Source organism: Pleurodeles waltl, chromosome 10 (assembly GCF_031143425.1).
Source record: "Pleurodeles waltl isolate 20211129_DDA chromosome 10, aPleWal1.hap1.20221129, whole genome shotgun sequence".
In the NCBI taxonomy this organism is placed as follows: Eukaryota; Metazoa; Chordata; class Amphibia; order Caudata; family Salamandridae; genus Pleurodeles; species Pleurodeles waltl.
In genome coordinates, this window is record NC_090449.1 from 89,417,008 (window position 1) to 89,439,289 (window position 22,282).

Sequence of the window (22,282 nt, forward strand, 5' to 3'; positions counted from 1 at the left end):
TTAGTAAGAAAAGCATAGAAATACATGGTGCCCTATTTTTGAGGGGTAGGGGGTCAAACCATATACTAAGAAAATGGTATAAAAATGAAGGTGTCCAACAAAGATGTGTGTTAGGATCCCACAGGCTGGGAAAGTATGGAAGTACCCAAGGTAAGTAGTAGTAGTCCCCGAGACTCCCATATGTACGGGTGTCCCTCAGGCTAACACAAGACGGTTGTTTTTGGAATTTCTCGGATTCTGTACCCTTCTTAGAGGACCCAGAGGGAACCAATTGGCACAAGGAAGGTTCAATATTGCTCCCACCCATGTTGCCAGCCCAGGCTGCTGCTGGCCCCAGACACTGTTCTGCCGTCCTTCTGGTGAGGCAGGCTCAGGCCGGAGAAGCAGAACAAAGGATTTTCTGCAAGATAGAGGTGTAACCACCTCCCCCTGTGTATTGTGTGTCTTGGTATTCAGATTCTGGCTTCACGCAAAGGAGAGATGCCAGGGCCCATTTGACACCAGGACAGACGGGAATTGTTGTATTCAGAGAGGTGTGTCCATCATTCAGGTCAGTCACTCCTCTAAGGGGCGCTGCCTTATGTGGATTCAACGTTTATAAATCTGACATCTTGGTGTTTGCAGATTTAGGAACTTGGGGACAGGGTTATGCCCTCTTACCACAGTAAGTGGTCATATGGGGGTGAAGTGACCCCCAGGAGTAAGTAGATTATTGGCTACTACCCTCTACTCCCCGAAATGCCCCTAAATTTAGTATTTAGGGGAGACCCTGGAAACAGGAAATAAGATTCCTGCTGACCTACAAAGACGGAAGACCCTCGATCCGCAAAAGCATAGACCGAAGTAGAAGCATCTGACTTGGCTCCAGCCCTGCCAGCCTCTGCTGTTTCTGACAATTTGGACCAAAGTCGACTCATAATGCAAGCAGCTGTGCCTGCAGAAGCCTGGAAGGACTGCCTGCCTTCAGTAAAGACACAGATACTCCTGTGGAACAGCGGAGCTGCTTCCTGCTTCTTACAGGCACCCCTAGAGAACTGCGAGAACTCTTGGCCACTGAAAACCTGGCACCTGAAAGCACCTCTGCTGCCTCGCCTGAGCTGAAGTGGTCCAATGTGGTACCCTAGCCCTCCAGAGGCAAAGCCCACCTTGGACTTGCCCACTGTGGACTCTCCACTGCCACCTGCAGCCTCTGCCCGCAGGCCCACTCAACTGCGAGTGCTCCCGGTAGAAAAAAACTGACGCCTCAGGGCACCTCTGCACCCGTCGCCCGTGGGAGAAGAGGATCAAAGACATTCCTCCGTCTCTGAGCATTTCTCAAGACTTGAACCCCCTTGTTTGTTCCCCTCGACAGGATTCCCTGTTCTGACCTGCTGCCTCTCTTCATCAAGACTGATTCCATTTACTAATCTTGGGCACCGGATGCTGTACTCCACCTCTGCATCTGGTTGCCTAGTGCCGCCCGGTGTGACCAGTTGGTGTGGTCCTTATCCTTTCCCAATACTTAGCTTAAGTCCAGGAGTTTGGTCCCGTTGGTCGCTGTACTGTACTTGTTTGCAATATTTGTTTTTCCCCATAGGATAACATTTCAGCTTTCCAGAAATGCACTGCCAACCTTTCTAAATTGTAAAGATTTTTCTTGCTAAACATACTTATCTGATCGTATTGATTCTGGTGGCTAAACACATATAGAGATATTTTGTTATTTTTTCAAATGGTGTAGATCTCCTTGTTCAGGTGTGTCCTCTTTATTGACACTGTGTGTATGTGCAGATGTCTAACACTACTCCCTGATAAGCCTGTCTGCTCGACCACACTACCCCCCAAAGGAGAACCTTGGGATTGCTAGAGCAAGCCCCTGTCGAGTAGTAAGTGAACCCCCTGGGTTCTTTGCACAATATCTCATTTTGATATATCATATAAAGAACCAGATTTCTACAACTTCTTCGATCAGAAACAAGGTGCATGTGTCCAAGCCCAACTCTTAGACGATGGAGTATGCACAGCATCTGAATCTATAGCACTACATTCCATGAATAGATGCTTACAGGGTAAGTAACACTTTTTTTCCTTTTGTCTGCATTTTGATTCTGAGAGGTGTAGATGTAAAATGTTTCTATATTGAATTTTTTTTTTCCTCCCAATATACTGCTTGCTTTTTCAGATTGTTGCCAACTCATTTCTGGCAAACCCAACCACCTCGGCTTTGTTTGCAACAATTCTAGTGGAGTATCTTCTAGATCGTCTTCCGGAAATGGGCTCCAATGTAGAGCTGTCCAATCTCTACCTCAAGCTGTTCAAGCTTGTCTTTGGTTCGGTTTCTCTCTTTGCTGCTGAAAATGAACAGATGCTCAAGGTAATCACACTACACTTGCTGTGCTGTGAAATCTTTATTCATCCTGTTATTGTGCATTAATGTTTCCTATGTATTAGTTTTATTCTTGACCATCCTCTTATTGGCATCGGCCTGATTGCATAACCGACCTCCATGTGTTGCTGCTGAAATGGAACCGATAAACATGCTGCAATGGTTATCATTTTTTTTTTAACTAAAATTTGACGTTCCTTCTTTCTTCTCTAAATACAGTTCTTAGGCCTGCAGTGCGAGTTATTTACAGAGGTATGTCCAGAATGCTGCTCCAGACACCTACTAGTTGTCCACTGTTACTGAACCCAGTTTACCTCGGTACAAACCTGCACCCAGGAAAAGTCTGTGGAAGACACAGGGGCCGCAGGTTTGGACACATGCCTGTCCTTGTTTGCCTGTTCAGCACTAGGAGGAACAGACAGTTCACCCTCCTCACCCCAAATGCAGGCATTAAACTCCCCTGAACCAGAGAAAAATTGCTATAAAAAATCCAGTAATTCTAGGTTTTTAAATGTATTCACCTTTCTGATGAGTGTAAATCTTAATATTTGTTAACTCACAGGAAGATAACACCTTAGAACTTATGAGGGACAGAGTGCCATTTTAAGCTTTTTCTGTTTCTCTTTTGTCGGACATATGTCCAGGGAGCATGCCTTGAAGATGAAACACAATATTCTGTAAACGTGTCTGAAGTCAGTGTTTTCTAGTTTGAGCATGTTGAACACCCATTTTTAAATATCACTTGGATTTAGGTAACCAATTGAAGGGAAAGTCTAATTACTTCGGTTTTTCTTCTTTTCAGCCTCATTTGCACAAGATCGTGAACAGTTCAATGGAACTGGCACAGACTGCAAAAGAGCCATACAACTATTTCCTTCTTCTCAGAGCTCTCTTTAGATCAATAGGAGGAGGAAGCCATGATCTGCTGTATCAGGAGTTTTTGCCACTGCTGCCAAACCTCTTACAAGGTTTGAAAATCTACTTTCTATATTTCTGAACTTATTGTATGAATTGGATAAACCGGTGCTTTGAGAGGGCTAGCTCCATAGTGTCTGAGGTTGTAAAACATTCCACACTTTAGCAACATCCTGCAGATCTGTTTTTACTTCTACTTTCTGAGGTGGTATTGTATGATGACTTTCTTATTTTTGTATACTTCCCAAACTGTTTTCCAATTCGATATCCTGGTATTTTTGGCTTTGGGCACTTGAAAATTCCAAACCACTCCCAGTACATGGCCCTTAAACATGGTAACAAGAATTCATTTTTCTAATTAATTCTACTTCTAAAAAGGCCTCCGCTATATTTAAAAGGCAATGTGGGCTTCAGTGGGGCAAGACACTTAAGCGATCTTAAAAGCATGGCTCAGGTCAGTGCTGAATGGGTGTATAAACTGCAGTCAGCACATGTCAAAATAAACTATTTCGACATGTGTAAAAGCATCCTTTCAATTTTAGATAAGACACCCCTAAATACTACCTTAGATCAGACAGTTCTGACTGTGTAAAGGGAGAAACGGGGGTAAGTTAATAATAAGATTTGTCTGTTTTGCAATGACCACATTTAAAAAATATATTTCTCTGCATGTGTTGTATTATCTTTTTACTGTTGTAAAAACCTACTTGTTAAAAAGGTCATATCTGATAGAAATGTCTAGTTGCAGGTTCCTTACCTTAGAATTTACCCCAGGTATCAGTCGACATCTGGAGATTGTTTTCAAGCAGTACCCCCGCTCGCCGTTGGGTGGCGTTAGTCAGCTCCACATTTGTCTTAGTGTGAGCCATGACATAGCGGGTCCTATAAAGGCATCACCCCGGCCGCTGGCGTCATATCTTTTCTTTGTGCTCTAGCCACCACTTGTCCGGAGAAGAGCTACAGCTAAGTTGCTTTTTGACTGGTCTTTTTTGACATTTTATTGAAGATTTTTGAGGGTTTACTCACCTGGTGCGTCAAGAATGTTGTCACCAGGGAATGGGTTCAAGCCCTGTGGAACCTCTGTCAAGGGGCAATGTCCATGATGTTTCCGCACCTAGTGTGCTTGCGGTGTTTGGAGCGCGATCACAACCCGAAGTCAGGCTCTCAATGTTGGGCCATGAATCCAAAAGATTTGAGGGAGCAGTACCTAAAGTTTCTTGTGGCCCAGCACTCTACTGTGCATCGCTCCCAATCTCGGTCGAGAGGAAGGTCTCAAGGACAGTTGCAGAGAACCCCATTCTTTGTCGTCCCACTCAGTCCTTGAGATGGTCAGGTAAAAGGAAGGTGAATAAGAACAAGCGTTCTTCAACTTCACCCGGTCTACCTGCTGATGAGACTGGAAAAAGGAGCATCGTCGATCAAGGCCTCCATCTCCGAGCCTACTCCCTTATTGGGTAATGCTTCCCAGAGTTTCAAGAGCCGTGAGCAGCGAGTGTGTTTTTCTTAGATATATTTAGCACACAATTTTGCAAGTGTTAAAGCTCCAAACCTTTGTGTCGAACATCAGCTGTAAAGTACTTCTCAGACAGGACACTGTGTTTTATATTCAGTGCCATATTAGTCCTGTTCCAATTTGACATTCTTTGCCCATATTACCTCTTTTGAACCACACTGTTTGGTTATTTAAGTACACTTGTTTCCAGTATGTACTTGTCTGACTGCAAAATTTCCTTTATATGAATTTTGTTGGCAGAGAATTTCATATACTTTTCTCTCCAGGAGACTGGGCTTATGGAAAACATTTTCTCCTCCAACCAGTCTTTGGACGAGAAATATGCCACCACTTTCAGTTTTCACACGAGATCCAGATGTGAATTATGAATAATTTGACCCCTGCAGCACCATAAGTTTAGCACTAAATCTTAATGGTTTTTTTTTTATCATAAAGCAGACTAGAATTTTGTTGTAAGTGCAGCTCTAATCCGACAAGTAGGTCTTTAGAGGTAAGGAACCCTGACATATGAATGTATTTTTACTCACACTAAATACTAGTCGGTCTGTATAGACTTAAAGCTTGCGCCAACCTATGCAAAGCAGTATTTTATGTTTCACTGTGAATTGTGAGTTTCGTTTTTGTGTTGTGTAGCAGTTATTTTTGCCTTTGCCTAAACATAACTTCCACATTTTCAAAGCAAACCTTTGATATTTTCCTCACAAATTTGCCATTTATTAGACATTTTTGAGTTTATCAGTATTTGTTTTGTTTTTCTCTCTCCCTCTAATAAGTCTGACTATTTCCAAATGGGTTGTCCACTTTATGGGAACCAGAATGCAGATGAAACCGTTTAAAATAGATGTTTATAATACTTCGCCTGGTCTTTACACATTAGTTTTTTTTCTGTTTTGTAGGTCTGAATATGTTGCAGAGCGGCTTACACAAACAACACATGAAAGACCTTTTTGTGGAGTTGTGCCTTACTGTCCCTGTCCGGCTGAGTTCCCTACTGCCCTATCTTCCCATGCTCATGGATCCACTGGTGTCTGCTCTGAATGGGTCTCAGACCTTAGTTAGTCAAGGCTTGCGAACGCTGGAACTGTGTGTGGACAATCTCCAACCTGACTTTTTGTACGATCATATTCAACCAGTACGAGCTGAACTTATGCAGGTAAATGTTGATTGTAATAGCCATTAGATGAAACCTGAGGTTGTTCAGAAATGGACTTCTGCTTTGGAATATGTAATCATACTACTTTGTATGTGGTTCTCTGTTGTGATAGCGGATTTATCTGGTATCTGACGTAACTTTAGAATAGGACAGGGATATTCACCAACAATGGAATGAGATTCAGTTGTTTTGGTGATTTTTCACTGCGGAATTCTTTCTGATATTCATAAAGAGTGGATTATCTCCACACTTGTTGGAGATCCCACAACACATGGTCTAAATACATGTTTCTCAAAATGCATGGCCTGTTACGCAACGTTTACTTTTTTTTTTTTTAATATCCATTTAACTAAATTAAAACCTAAAAAACATCTTTGACTGAAACACCTCCGCATTACCATACATAGAGAAAAAGGAAAAAGCAGGAAATTGTCTGAATTGTTAACTAAGTAGGGCAGTGGTTCCCAACCTGTGGTCCGGGGACCCCTAGGGGTCCGCGAAGCCTTCTCAGTGGGTCCGCGAGAGCCTAGAAAATTAAAAAATATTAATTAATATTGACAAATTAGGTCCCCAGCTTCCAGTAATGACTCAGGCGGGGGTCCCCGAATTCTAATGATGATTGAGTGGGGGTCCCTGGGTTCCATTAATGTAAAGTGGGGTTCCACAGAAATCAAAAGGTTGGGAACCACTGAAGTAGGGCATGAAATTGGAAAGTCTGGTATGCAAAACTTTATTTTCCCCAGGATGGGAAGTACTGATCTTCCCTCTCTACCTTGTGTGAGTCTGCTTCTACTACTTTAGGAGGTCAGGACACTTCTGACATCTTCCAGACAATATCTACCAGACATCTATGTGGCTCTGGTTAACATGTCTAACCTTTCAAGAACAACATAAGATGTTGGAGCTATCTTGTAATGGTTCTTTGCAATTTGGGCGTGCAAGCTGAGAAAAAGAAATAATGCTCTAAAGTCCAGCTTTTGTGGCTATGGCAGATGTAAGCAGTGTGTCTTTATTCCATTCAGGAAGAAACAGCTGCAGTAACAAACAAACTATCTTTTTAAAAACAGGCAACATCCTGAGGCAACAGGAGTGGTCAACGGTCTTAAGCTGCCACCAGGAAATATCTCAAAACAATGATTCCAACCTGCTACCCCCACTGTTTTGCTTCCCAGTGGGCGTAAGAATGTTCAGCTGTCTCTCAACGTGAAAGAAAGGTCATAAAGGATTTGTGGGTGCTAGATATTGTGCTCATTGTGTGCTAAATCGGATTTTCCTTTGGTCCTGTACTATTATGGAGGAGGAGAATCTTGCTATGCTGGATCAGTTAATTCAGTGAAGAAGTTACTTAGAGGAGAATGCTATAGATCCAGATCCAAAAGAGTTTTGTCCATTTTGTTTTGTCTGAAAAAGACCTAGAAATGGGTTAAGAAGGAACAATTCCAAATGTGAGGGCTTTATCAGATGTTTCCACATCAGAAAGAGAGTTAGATGCTTCCATTGTATCTATAGGATCGTTATTTCTGTCTCATTTCTTCCAGAACTCTGGAGTTTTAAAGATGAAACCAAGCATTTAAAATACAAAGTACTGCCCTTTTGCTTAAAATCTGCTCCCAAAAGGTTTTCGAAAATCATTGCAGTGGTTCCGTTCCCCCCCCCCCAATCCCCCCCCCCCCCACAGACATTGTGCCTTCATTTAGCCATACTTGGACTAGGTAAGTCATCAATGATTAGAACAGCAAAAATTGGTCTTGAACAACAATGTGTTAAAAGGCATTTTCTCAGACGGATAGTACCGCAGAAAGTTCTTTTTACAACTAGCATACAATGCTCTGTTTGTGCCTCCAGGATTCTGGAAACCCCTATCTGGTAAACACCCTTTCAGTTATCTGGGCAAAAAAAAATCCTGTCTGCTTTGCCTCTCTTCTCTGCCCCGAGATGATTGTCAAGATCTCACCTTCAACTGCAAGAATTACTCAAGATGGGCCATATTTATGGTGATATCCAGCCCTACACCCGCTGTCTCTACACCTATACTGGAGATTTTCAATCCGACCAAATCTTCTTTTTAGGATGTTAGGCTGGATTTAAATTGTTTAACTTGCCTCTTTAGGTCCTGATGTCTTTCAATATGGTCACTTGAAGCTTCTTATTGATTGCCTGGCAATCTTGTGTGAGTTGCTGCTGCCTTAAACTGAGTTTTTATAATCATGTAAGTGTAGGAGGTTCTGCATGTGGTGCAACAAGAAGCTGGGCTTGAGAATGTGCCAGGAGCAAGCAGTAAGACCTTTGTAAGAAGGTAGATTATTGTATGTTGTGGTTGTGAGAGTTCACCATGTAATAATGTCAGTAGCTATCAGGCCTGTTAGGTTCTTTAATAAAAGCTTTAGCTCAGTCCTTGGTGGCTCCGCCACAGAGCAGTTGGGCTTAAAGGAGCAAATGTAAAGCGTTTAGAAGTACCAAAACAGTAAGTGAGAAACCTGACACAACAGAAATCTAGCTCCAGTTTATAAGAATATGGCACATATATATTTTTTTAAATACATCAAAGGAAGAAAACTAGGGATAAGAAAGAATTTTTCAAATTAAAATAGAGTGTAGGTCATTCCTTTATGATGCAATAAATCGTTACAGGTGGCTTAGCAGTTCTGAGCTATCTGGCTAGACTGGTGAGTAAAACTCTATAGGCCGGGCCACAACATTTTCCGAGATATTCTCTGAGACCACTTCAGTCCAGGGAGACAGTTAACCGTTGGGTCCAGTAGTGTTGGGCCCACACCGTATTTTTATCCTTTACTGCGATCCAGCAAAGAAGTGGTTCTGAAGCTAGGGATGCAGAAGACTTCAACTCTAAGGAAAATGCTCTAATCCAGTGGTTTTTAACCTTTTGACTTACATAGGCCCGAATGCCTCACTGCTGGAAGTGATTGAATCTCCAAACTACAGGGAGTGCAGAATTATTAGGCAAGTTGTATTTTTGAGGATTAATTTTATTATTGAACAACAACCATGTTCTCAATGAACCCAAAAAACTCATTAATATCAAAGCTGAAATTTTTGGAAGTAGTTTTTAGTTTTAGCTATGTTAGGGGGATATCTGTGTGTGCAGGTGACTATTACTGTGCATAATTATTAGGCAACTTAACAAAAAAAAATATATACCCATTTCAATTATTTATTATTACCAGTGAAACCAATATAACATCTCAACATTCACAAATATACATTTCTGACATTCAAAAACAAAACAAAAACAAATCAGTGACCAATATAGCCACCTTTCTTTGCAAGGACACTCAAAAGCCTGCCATCCATGGATTCTGTCAGTGTTTTGATCTGTTCACCATCAACATTGCGTGCAGCAGCAACCACAGCCTCCCAGACACTGTTCAGAGAGGTGTACTGTTTTCCCTCCTTGTAAATCTCACATTTGATGATGGACCACAGGTTCTCAATGGGGTTCAGATCAGGTGAACAAGGAGGCCATGTCATTAGATTTCCTTCTTTTATACCCTTTCTTGCCAGCCACGCTGTGGAGTACTTGGACGCGTGTGATGGAGCATTGTCCTGCATGAAAATCATGTTTTTCTTGAAGGATGCAGACTTCTTCCTGTACCACTGCTTGAAGAAGGTGTCTTCCAGGAACTGGCAGTAGGACTGGGAGTTGAGCTTGACTCCATCCTCAACCCGAAAAGGCCCCACAAGCTCATCTTTGATGTTACCAGCCCAAACCAGTACTCCACCTCCACCTTGCTGGCGTCTGAGTCGGACTGGAGCTCTCTGCCCTTTACCAATCCAGCCACGGGCCCATCCATCTGGCCCATCAAGACTCACTCTCATTTCATCAGTCCATAAAACCTTAGGAAAATCAGTCTTGAGATATTTCTAGGCCCAGTCTTGACGTTTCAGCTTGTGTGTCTTGTTCAGTGGTGGTCGTCTTTCAGCCTTTCTTACCTTGGCCATGTCTCTGAGTATTGCACACCTTGTGCTTTTGGGCACTCCAGTGATGTTGCAGCTCTGAAATATGGCCAAACTGGTGGCAAGTGGCATCGTGGCAGCTGCACGCTTGACTTTTCTCAGTTCATGGGCAGTTAATTTGCGCCTTGGTTTTTCCACACGCTTCTTGCGACCCTGTTGACTATTTTGAATGAAACGCTTGATTGTTCGATGATCACGCTTCAGAAGCTTTGCAATTTTAAGAGTGCTGTATCCCTCTGCAAGATATCTCACTATTTTTTACTTTTCTGAGCCTGTCAAGTCCTTCTTTTGACCCATTTTGCCAAAGGAAAGGAAGTTGCCTAATAATTATGCACACCTGATATAGGGTGTTGATGTCATTAGACCACACCCCTTCTCATTACAGAGATGCACATCACCTAATATGCTTAATTGGTAGTAGGCTTTCGAGCCTATACAGCTTGGAGTAAGACAACATGCATAAAGAGGATGATGTGGTCAAAATACTCATTTGCCTAATAATTCTGCACTCCCTGTATATCCAATAACTCCGAAAAAAGTACACATCAAAAGTTGGGTGACATGTGAGCTTGAATGAACCTGTATGCCATCTGGGACCACAAGGCCAACCTATGTCACTGAGCACAGTAGTAAAGCTTGATTTCCCAAGAGACATCGAGGGCATAGATGCATTCTTTCGCTGAGCCTGCTCGGGAGATGGAGCTTCATCCCACTCCAAGTATTCAGGGAAGTCAAATTAGAAGAAACATGTGAAGTAAAAATATGGAACATGTTGTTCCTGCCACTCTTGCCAGGAGATGTCATGTGCATCAGGGTACCTCAAGATCAGTTGCCTAGTGTGGAGCTGATTCTCTCATTAGTCCTTATCCATCCATAGTTCCCAGATCCATGGGTAACTCCGAACACCAAGCCTGTTGCCCATGCGTTGATGCTGTAGGGTGAGCCCATAGTAATTTCAGGCTCGGAAGTGATCGGACACAACCTTGATTGAAGTGGAGCCCAACTCTGCCTATTGCACAGCATTCTGATTTTAATAGGTTTCCTTTGCCATGTAGATCTTCAGACCCGTAGCAACAGGACGACGAGGATGGTGATAAGCCACAACTATAGGTGATGAGAATCTAAATTTGGACTGCCAAGAGTCCAGTGGCCTTGACATATGTCCAAACACTGGACTTACCCACCTGGCCACCCTATGGGGGAAATTAGCTTTTTCTGTCATAGTGATTAGAAGACCAGCAGAAGTTCTTGATCTCCATCTTTCCTCAGTTTGGGTTCAAACCAATACTTTCACTGAGGTCCTGCAGCCAGGCAGAACTTTTCAGAACCTCCAATAACATTCAACAAAGCCCTCACAGGCACTGCTTGGTCCTCTGGTCAAAGTAAGGCTCTTTTCCTCTTGTCAATAAAAAAACAGCATAATGGCACAGACCATCTCTGGGGACCCATCTTTCCTCCTGCAGCATCCAACATTAGAGAGCCTCAACTCAGTGCATTTCCAACCACCCTGCCAGACAGCGAGTCAAAACACATGGAGACATTCAGAAAAAGGATGTTCTCCTCTGCCAGCCTTTACGTTCCATGTGTCATTTCTCATGGGCTCCTTGGGTGTTACACACCTGTGTTGTGGGACATGGTGAACAAGATCTTGCCTGCAGTCCCAGATGATTTTCTTGCCTACCTCCAGCAAATAATCCACACTTTTTTAGAAGTATCTAAGTACATCATCAAATCAGGCTTGGACAGTTTTGACTGTGTATTCCAGTTTGTACCAATGTGGTGATTCACCGTCTCAGATGGAAAAGATCAACTGGCTTCTCCAGCTAAATCTCAACAGTGCTACATGGACATGCAATTTGATCGTACAAGTCTCTTCGCAGACAAGGCAGACTTAAAGCACTTTAAGAAAGGAAAGCACAGCACCCTCTGTTGGCCTTGAACTGCCTGTGCAGCAGTTTTCAACAATATTGCCCCTTTTCAGGCTCCTAAAGAGGTTTTCTGTAGAGGCCACAAAAGCTTTTGACTCTAACAGACCTCCCTGTCCTTCTTTCTGTAGAGGGTGACGATCCAGCCACCAATCACCATTCCCCAAGGGGCAACGGGCTGCCAAATTTCCTGCATTAGCCGCCACTGCAAACGCCTTTTGCTTACCCTAGGCTGTGCACTCTCGTAGATTGGAAGTCAAATACGTTTTTGCCCCTGGAGGCTAACCAACAACACCACAAAAGCTTTCCGAGGATCAGTTGTGTTCTCCTACAAGAAATTCACACTCATGGAGGCTTATTTTGAGCCAAGTTCTATCTGCCCTGGATCCAGGTGATTTGATGTTGGCATTTATAATTTAGGATGCCTATTTTCACATCCCTGTCCTGCAATCCATAAGACATTACTTGCGGTTTCAGGTATGCAGGAATCACTTTTAATTCACTGTGCTTTCCTTTGTCCTCCCCAGTGCCCCTTGCGTGTTGATAAGTGATGGTAGTGGTTGCTGCTCATCTGAGAAGGCTGGGAATACAAGTCTTCCCATACCTTGATGACTGGTTGCTAGAGGCAGGCTCTCCTCAAACAGTTGTGGACCACTTCCAGACGACAGCCAAGCCATTGACATCCCTGGAGTTTACCATCAACATGCCGAAGTCTCATCTAACTCCTTTATGGCGACTCTTTCATTAGAGCATGATGCAGTTTTGATCCTTCCCCTGCCTTGATGAGTATAGGACATCCGGGCCATGATCCTGATGTTTGAACCTTTGACCTCTGTCTTAATGAGAGTGGTTCTGCTCCTTCTTGGCCTCGTATCCTGCTAGTTGACTATGACATTTGGCATATGCAAGCTCTGCAGTGGGATGTGAAGTCTCAGTGGCCTCCGCAGCAAGGAAATATATTGGTCTCCCAGTAGCTCTGATCTGGGGCAGGTATATGAGCATTTGTCTTCTGATTCAACTGCCTCTTTGGGAGGGCCTACTGCCATAAAAATAGGAGCATCTGAGCTTGCATAACTTACACCTTCATGCTTGGAGATTGAGCAGTTGACCACTTTCTGTCTCCCTTCCAAATTAGTGAATGCTATTTTTTTCAATAAGGTGCTGTAAGGAAATGCCTCCTTGGCATGGTTGCCCCCTGACTTTTTGCCTTTGCTGATGCTATGTTTACAATTGAAAGTGTGCTGAGGCCTGCTAACCAGGCCCCAGCACCAGTGTTCTTTCCCTAACCTGTACTTTTGTATCCACAATTGGCAGACCCTGGCATCCAGATAAGTCCCTTGTAACTGGTACTTCTAGTACCAAGGGCCCTGATGCCAAGGAAGGTCTCTAAGGGCTGCAGCATGTCTTATGCCACCCTGGAGACCTCTCACTCAGCACAGACACACTGCTTGCCAGCTTGTGTGGGCTAGTGAGGACAAAAACGAGTAAGTCGACATGGCACTCCCCTCAGGGTGCCATGCCAGCCTCTCACTGCCTATGCAGTATAGGTAAGCCACCCCTCTAGCAGGCCTTACAGCCCTAAGGCAGGGTGCACTATACCATAGGTGAGGGTACCAGTGCATGAGCATGGTACCCCTACAGTGTCTAAACAAAACCTTAGACATTGTAAGTGCAGGGTAGCCATAAGAGTATATGGTCTGGGAGTCTGTCAAACACGAACTCCACAGCACCATAATGGCTACACTGAAAACTGGGAAGTTTGGTATCAAACTTCTCAGCACAATAAATGCACACTGATGCCAGTGTACATTTTATTGTAAAATACACCACAGAGGGCACCTTAGAGGTGCCCCCTGAAACTTAACCGACTATCTGTGTAGGCTGACTAGTTTTAGCAGCCTGCCACAAACCGAGACATGTTGCTGGCCCCATGGGGAGAGTGCCTTTGTCACTCTGAGGCCAGTAACAAAGCCTGCACTGGGTGGAGATGCTAACACCTCCCCCAGGCAGGAATTGTCACACCTGGCGGTGAGCCTCAAAGGCTCACCTCCTTTGTGCCAACCCAGCAGGACACTCCAGCTAGTGGAGTTGCCCGCCCCCTCCGGCCAGGCCCCACTTTTGGCGGCAAGGCCGGAGAAAATAATGAGAAAAACAAGGAGGAGTCACTGGCCAGTCAGGACAGCCCCTAAGGTGTCCTGAGCTGAGGTGACTCTGACTTTTAGAAATCCTCCATCTTGCCGATGGAGGATTCCCCCAATAGGGTTAGGATTGTGACCCCCTCCCCTTGGGAGGAGGCACAAAGAGGGTGTACCCACCCTCAGGGCTAGTAGCCATTGGCTACTAACCCCCCAGACCTAAACACGCCCTTAAATTTAGTATTTAAGGGCTACCCTGAACCCTAGAAAATTAGATTCCTGCAACTACAAGAAGAAGGACTGCCCAGCTGAAAACCCCTGCAGCGGAAGACCAGAAGACGACAACTGCCTTGGCTCCAGAAACTCACCGGCCTGTCTCCTGCCTTCCAAAGATCCTGCTCCAGCGACGCCTTCCAAAGGGACCAGCGACCTCGACATCCTCTGAGGACTGCCCCTGCTTCGAAAAGACAAGAAACTCCCGAGGACAGCGGACCTGCTCCAAGAAAAGCTGCAACTTTGTTTCCAGCAGCTTTAAAGAACCCTGCAAGCTCCACGCAAGAAGCGTGAGACTTGCAACACTGCACCCGGCGACCCCGACTCGGCTGGTGGAGAACCGACACCTCAGGAGGGACCCCAGGACTACTCTGATACTGTGAGTACCAAAACCTGAGCCCCCACAGCGCCGCCTGCAGAGGGAATCCCGAGGCTTCCCCTGACCGCGACTCTTTGAACCTAAAGTCCCGACGCCTGGGAGAGACCCTGCACCCACAGCCCCCAGGACCTGAAGGACCGGACTTTCACTGGAGAAGTGACCCCCAGGAGTCCCTCTCCCTTACCCAAGTGGAGGTTTCCCCGAGGAATCCCCCCCTTGCCTGCCTGCAGCGCTAAAGAGATCCCGAGATCTCTCATAGACTAACATTGCGAACCCGACGCTTGTTTCTACACTGCACCCGGCCGCCCCCGCGCCGCTGAGGGTGAAATTTCTGTGTGGACCTGTGTCCCCCCCGGTGCCCTACAAAACCCCCCTGGTCTGCCCTCCGAAGACGCGGGTACTTACCTGCAAGCAGACCGGAACCGGGGCACCCCCTTCTCTCCATTCTAGCCTATGTGTTTTGGGCACCACTTTGAACTCTGCACCTGACCGGCCCTGAGCTGCTGGTGTGGTGACTTTGGGGTTGCTCTGAACCCCCAACGGTGGGCTACCTTGGACCAAGAACTAAGCCCTGTAAGTGTCTTACTTACCTGGTTAACCTAACAAATACTTACCTCCCCTAGGAACTGTGAAAATTGCACTGTGTCCACTTTTAAAACAGCTATTTGTGAATAACTTGAAAAGTATACATGCAATTTTGATGATTTGAAGTTCCTAAAGTACTTACCTGCAATACCTTTCGAATGAGATATTACATGTAGAATTTGAACCTGTGGTTCTTAAAATAAACTAAGAAAATATATTTTTCTATACAAAAACCTATTGGCTGGATTTGTCTCTGAGTGTGTGTACCTCATTTATTGTCTATGTGTATGTACAACAAATGCTTAACACTACTCCTTGGATAAGCCTATTGCTCGACCACACTACCACAAAATAGAGCATTAGTATTATCTCTTTTTGCCACTATCTTACCTCTAAGGGGAACCCTTGGACTCTGTGCATGCTATTCCTTACTTTGAAATAGCACATACAGAGCCAACTTCCTACATTGGTGGATCAGCGGTGGGGTACAAGACTTTGCATTTGCTGGACTACTCAGCCAATACCTGATCACACGACAAATTCCAAAATTGTCATTAGAAATTCATTTTTGCAATTTGAAATTTTTCTAAATTCTTAAAAGTCCTGCTAGGGCCTTGTGTGTTAAGTCCCTGTTTAGCATTGTCTTTTAGAGTTTAAAAGTTTGTTAAAAGTTTGAAATTAGATTCTAGAAACAGTTTTAGATTCTTTAAAAAGTATTCCAACTCTTAGCAGAATAATGTCTGATACAGAGATGCAGGTGGTGGAACTCGACACCACACCTTACCTCCATCTTAAGATGAGGGAGCTAAGGTCTCTCTGTAATATCAAAAAAATAACCATTGGCTCCAGACCTACCAAAATTCAGCTCCAGGAGCTGTTGGCAGAGTTTGAAAAAGCCAACCCCTCTGATGATGACATCACAGAGGAAGAAATTAGTGACTTGGAGGCCAATGTCCCTCCTCCAGTCCTAAATAGGGAGAACAGGACCCCTCAAGTCCTGTCTCCAACTGTGTTAGTCAGAAATAGTGAGTCCCTCACAGGAGGGTCCCACATTTCTGAAATCACTGAGGATGCTCTCAGTGAAGATGACCTCCTGTTAGCCAGGATGGCCAAAAGATTGGCTTTAGAGAGACAGCTCCTAGCCATAGAAAGGGAAAGACAAGAGATGGGCCTAGGACCCATCAATGGTGGCAGCAATATAAATAGGGTCAGAGATTCTCCTGACATGTTAAAAATCCCCAAAGGGATTGTGACAAAATTTGAAGATGGTGATGACATCACCAAGTGGTTCACAGCTTTTGAGAGGGCTTGTGTAACCAGAAAAGTGAACAGATCTCACTGGGGTGCTCTCCTTTGGGAAATGTTCACTGGAAAGTGTAGGGATAGACTCCTCACACTCTCTGGAAAAGATGCAGAATCTTATGACCTCATGAAGGGTACCCTGATTGAGGGCTTTGGATTCTCCACTGAGGAGTACAGGATTAGGTTCAGGGGGGCTCAAAAATCCTCGAGCCAGACCTGGGTTGACTTTGTTGACTACTCAGTGAAAACACTAGATGGTTGGATTCAAGGCAGTGGTGTAAGTAATTATGATGGGCTGTACAATTTATTTGTGAAAGAACACCTGTTAAGTAATTGTTTCAATGATAAACTGCATCAGCATCTGGTAGACCTAGGACCAATTTCTCCCCAAGAATTGGGAAAGAAGGCGGACCATTGGGTCAAGACAAGGGTGTCCAAGACTTCAACAGGGGGTGACCAAAAGAAAGGGGTCACAAAGACTCCCCAGGGGAAGGGTGATGAGACAACCAAAACTAAAAATAGTAAAGAGTCTTCTTCAGGCCCCCAAAAACCTGCTCAGGAGGGTGGGCCCAGAGCCTCTTCACAAAACAATGGGTACAAGGGTAAAAACTTTGATCCCAAAAAGGCCTGGTGTCATAGCTGTAAACAGCATGGACACCAAACAGGAGACAAGGCCTGTCCCAAGAAAGGTTCCACTCCAAACTCCCATCCAGGTAACACTGGTATGGCTAGTCTCCAAGTGGGATCAACAGTGTGCCCAGAGCAAATCAGGGTCCACACTGAAGCTATTCTAGTTTCTGAGGGTGGGGTGGATTTAGCCACACTAGCTGTCTGGCCGCCTAACATGCAAAAATACAGACAGCAACTCTTAATTAATGGGACTAGAATAGAGGGCCTGAGGGATACAGGTGCCAGTGTCACCATGGTGACAGAGAAACTGGTTTCCCCTGGCCAATACCTGACTGGAAAAACTTACACAGTCACCAACGCTGACAATCAGAGAAAAGTACATCCCATGGCAATGGTTACTTTAGAATGGGGAGGGGTCAATGGCCTGAAACAGGTGGTGGTCTCCTCAAATATCCCAGTGGACTGTCTGCTTGGAAATGACCTGGAGTCCTCAGCATGGGCTGAGGTAGAACTAAAAACCCATGCAGCAATGCTGGGTGTCCCTGAACTGGTGTGTGTGAAAACCAGAGCACAATGCAAGGCACAGGGTGAACAAGTAGAGCTGGAGTCTGGAAGAATGGCCCAGCCTACCAAGAGGAAAGGAAAGTCAGTTGGGAAACCAACTGCAACACAGCAAAAGAAAGGGAACCTCTCTTCTCAGGAAGAAGTTCTGCCCTCTGAGGGAACTGAGCCTTTGGAGCTTGAACCTTATCAGGTTGAGCTCTTAGGCCCAGGGGGACCCTCAAGGGAGGAGCTGTGTAAGGGACAAGAAACCTGTCCCTCTCTTGAAGGCCTTAGGCAGCAAGCTGCTGAAGAGTCCAAAGGCAAGAAAAATGGAACGCATAGGGTCTATTGGGAAGATGGACTCCTGTACACTGAGGCCAGAGACCCCAAACCTGGTGCCACTAGGAGAGTGGTAGTGCCTCAGCTGTTCAGGAAGTTCATCCTAACATTGGCCCATGACATTCCCCTTGCTGGACATTTGGGACAAACCAAGACGTGGGAGAGGTTAGTCAACCACTTCTACTGGCCCAATATGTCCAACATGGTTAAGGAGTTTTGCCTCTCCTGCCCCACCTGTCAAGCCAGTGGTAAGACAGGTGGGCATCCAAAGGCCCCCCTCATTCCACTTCCAGTGGTGGGGGTTCCCTTTGAAAGAGTGGGTGTGGACATAGTTGGTCCACTGGAACCTCCCACAGCCTCAGGAAATATGTATATCCTGGTAGTAGTGGATCATGCTACCAGGTATCCTGAAGCTATTCCCCTTAGGTCGACTACTGCCCCTGCAGTAGCCAAGGCCCTCATTGGTATCTTTACCAGAGTGGGTTTCCCTAAGGAGGTGGTGTCTGACAGAGGTACCAACTTCATGTCAGCATACCTAAAGCACATGTGGAATGAGTGTGGAGTGACTTATAAATTCACTACACCATACCATCCACAAACTAATGGCTTGGTTGAGAGATTCAACAAGACATTAAAAGGCATGATCATGGGGCTCCCAGAAAAGCTCAAAAGGAGATGGGATGTCCTCTTGCCATGTCTGCTTTTCGCTTACAGAGAGGTGCCACAGAAGGGAGTAGGATTCTCACCCTTTGAACTTCTGTTTGGTCATCCTGTAAGGGGACCACTTGCTCTTGTTAAAGAAGGCTGGAAGAGACCTCTCCATGAGCCTAAACAGGACATAGTGGACTATGTACTTGGCCTTCGCTCTAGAATGGCAGAGTACATGGAAAAGGCAACCAAAAACCTTGAGGCCAGCCAACAGCTCCAGAAGTTTTGGTATGACCAAAAGGCTGCACTGGTTGAGTTCCAACCAGGGCAGAAAGTCTGGGTTCTGGAGCCTGTGGCTCCCAGGGCACTCCAGGACAAATGGAGTGGCCCTTACCCAGTACTAGAACGGAAGAGTCAGGTCACCTACCTGGTGGACCTGGGCACAAGCAGGAGCCCCAAGAGGGTGATCCATGTAAACCGCCTTAAGCTCTTCCACGACAGGGCTGATGTCAATCTGTTGATGGTAACAGATGAGGATCAGGAGGCAGAGAGTGAACCTCTCCCTGATCTTCTGTCATCAGACCCAAAAGATGGCACAGTAGATGGAGTGATCTACTCAGACACCCTCTCTGGCCAACAGCAAGCTGATTGTAGGAGAGTCCTACAACAGTTTTCTGAACTCTTCTCCTTAACCCCTGGTCAGACACACCTGTGTACCCATGATGTGGACACAGGAGACAGCATGCCTGTCAAGAACAAAATCTTTAGACAATCTGACCATGTTAAGGAAAGCATCAAGGTGGAAGTCCACAAGATGCTGGAATTGGGAGTAATTGAGCGCTCTGACAGCCCCTGGGCTAGCCCAGTGGTCTTAGTCCCCAAACCTCACACCAAAGATGGAAAGAAAGAGATGAGGTTTTGTGTGGACTACAGAGGGCTCAATTCTGTCACCAAGACAGATGCTCATCCAATTCCAAGAGCTGATGAGCTCATAGACAAATTAGGTGCTGCCAAATTCTTAAGTACCTTTGACTTGACAGCAGGGTACTGGCAAATAAAAATGGCACCTGGAGCAAAAGAGAAAACAGCATTCTCCACACCTGATGGGCATTATCAGTTTACTGTTATGCCCTTTGGTTTAAAGAATGCCCCTGCCACCTTCCAAAGGTTGGTGAATCAAGTCCTTGCTGGCTTGGAGTCCTTTAGCACAGCTTATCTTGATGATATTGCTGTCTTTAGCTCCACCTGGCAGGATCACCTGGTCCACCTGAAGAAGGTTTTGAAGGCTCTGCAATCTGCAGGCCTCTCTATCAAGGCATCCAAATGCCAGATAGGGCAGGGAACTGTGGTTTACTTGGGCCACCTTGTAGGTGGAGGCCAAGTTCAGCCACTCCAACCCAAGATCCAGACTATTCTGGACTGGGTAGCTCCAAAAACCCAGACTCAAGTCAGGGCATTCCTTGGCTTGACTGGGTATTACAGGAGGTTTGTGAAGGGATATGGATCCATTGTGACAGCCCTCACTGAACTCACCTCCAAGAAAATGCCCAAGAAAGTAAACTGGACTGTGGAATGCCAACAGGCCTTTGACACCCTGAAACAGGCAATGTGCTCAGCACCAGTTCTAAAAGCTCCAGATTATTCTAAGCAGTTCATTGTACAGACTGATGCCTCTGAACATGGGATAGGGGCAGTTTTGTCCCAAACAAATGATGATGGCCTTGACCAGCCTGTTGCTTTCATTAGCAGGAGGTTACTCCCCAGGGAGCAGCGTTGGAGTGCCATTGAGAGGGAGGCCTTTGCTGTGGTTTGGTCCCTGAAGAAGCTGAGACCATACCTCTTTGGGACTCACTTCCTAGTTCAAACTGACCACAGACCTCTCAAATGGCTGATGCAAATGAAAGGTGAAAATCCTAAACTGTTGAGGTGGTCCATCTCCCTACAGGGAATGGACTTTATAGTGGAACACAGACCTGGGACTGCCCATGCCAATGCAGATGGCCTTTCCAGGTTCTTCCACTTAGAAAATGAAGACTCTCTTGGGAAAGGTTAGTCTCATCCTCTTTCGTTTGGGGGGGGGTTGTGTAAGGAAATGCCTCCTTGGCATGGTTGCCCCCTGACTTTTTGCCTTTGCTGATGCTATGTTTACAATTGAAAGTGTGCTGAGGCCTGCTAACCAGGCCCCAGCACCAGTGTTCTTTCCCTAACCTGTACTTTTGTATCCACAATTGGCAGACCCTGGCATCCAGATAAGTCCCTTGTAACTGGTACTTCTAGTACCAAGGGCCCTGATGCCAAGGAAGGTCTCTAAGGGCTGCAGCATGTCTTATGCCACCCTGGAGACCTCTCACTCAGCACAGACACACTGCTTGCCAGCTTGTGTGGGCTAGTGAGGACAAAAACGAGTAAGTCGACATGGCACTCCCCTCAGGGTGCCATGCCAGCCTCTCACTGCCTATGCAGTATAGGTAAGCCACCCCTCTAGCAGGCCTTACAGCCCTAAGGCAGGGTGCACTATACCATAGGTGAGGGTACCAGTGCATGAGCATGGTACCCCTACAGTGTCTAAACAAAACCTTAGACATTGTAAGTGCAGGGTAGCCATAAGAGTATATGGTCTGGGAGTCTGTCAAACACGAACTCCACAGCACCATAATGGCTACACTGAAAACTGGGAAGTTTGGTATCAAACTTCTCAGCACAATAAATGCACACTGATGCCAGTGTACATTTTATTGTAAAATACACCACAGAGGGCACCTTAGAGGTGCCCCCTGAAACTTAACCGACTATCTGTGTAGGCTGACTAGTTTTAGCAGCCTGCCACAAACCGAGACATGTTGCTGGCCCCATGGGGAGAGTGCCTTTGTCACTCTGAGGCCAGTAACAAAGCCTGCACTGGGTGGAGATGCTAACACCTCCCCCAGGCAGGAATTGTCACACCTGGCGGTGAGCCTCAAAGGCTCACCTCCTTTGTGCCAACCCAGCAGGACACTCCAGCTAGTGGAGTTGCCCGCCCCCTCCGGCCAGGCCCCACTTTTGGCGGCAAGGCCGGAGAAAATAATGAGAAAAACAAGGAGGAGTCACTGGCCAGTCAGGACAGCCCCTAAGGTGTCCTGAGCTGAGGTGACTCTGACTTTTAGAAATCCTCCATCTTGCCGATGGAGGATTCCCCCAATAGGGTTAGGATTGTGACCCCCTCCCCTTGGGAGGAGGCACAAAGAGGGTGTACCCACCCTCAGGGCTAGTAGCCATTGGCTACTAACCCCCCAGACCTAAACACGCCCTTAAATTTAGTATTTAAGGGCTACCCTGAACCCTAGAAAATTAGATTCCTGCAACTACAAGAAGAAGGACTGCCCAGCTGAAAACCCCTGCAGCGGAAGACCAGAAGACGACAACTGCCTTGGCTCCAGAAACTCACCGGCCTGTCTCCTGCCTTCCAAAGATCCTGCTCCAGCGACGCCTTCCAAAGGGACCAGCGACCTCGACATCCTCTGAGGACTGCCCCTGCTTCGAAAAGACAAGAAACTCCCGAGGACAGCGGACCTGCTCCAAGAAAAGCTGCAACTTTGTTTCCAGCAGCTTTAAAGAACCCTGCA

General features: G+C 45.8%; 1 protein-coding gene across 3 annotated transcripts in view; it reads left to right on the forward strand.

Moving 5' to 3' along the window:
• The window catches only part of TRRAP (transformation/transcription domain associated protein), a 1,102,174-nt gene that overhangs the window by 155,553 nt on the left and 924,339 nt on the right, over positions 1-22,282 (forward strand). For all 3 annotated transcript variants that reach the window (XM_069209830.1, XM_069209829.1, XM_069209828.1), the window contains exons 18-20: positions 2,162-2,353; positions 3,168-3,333; positions 5,690-5,946. In XM_069209830.1, coding sequence (XP_069065931.1) covers positions 2,162-2,353; positions 3,168-3,333; positions 5,690-5,946 — 615 coding nt within the window. The remainder of the gene's footprint in view (positions 1-2,161; positions 2,354-3,167; positions 3,334-5,689; positions 5,947-22,282) is intronic.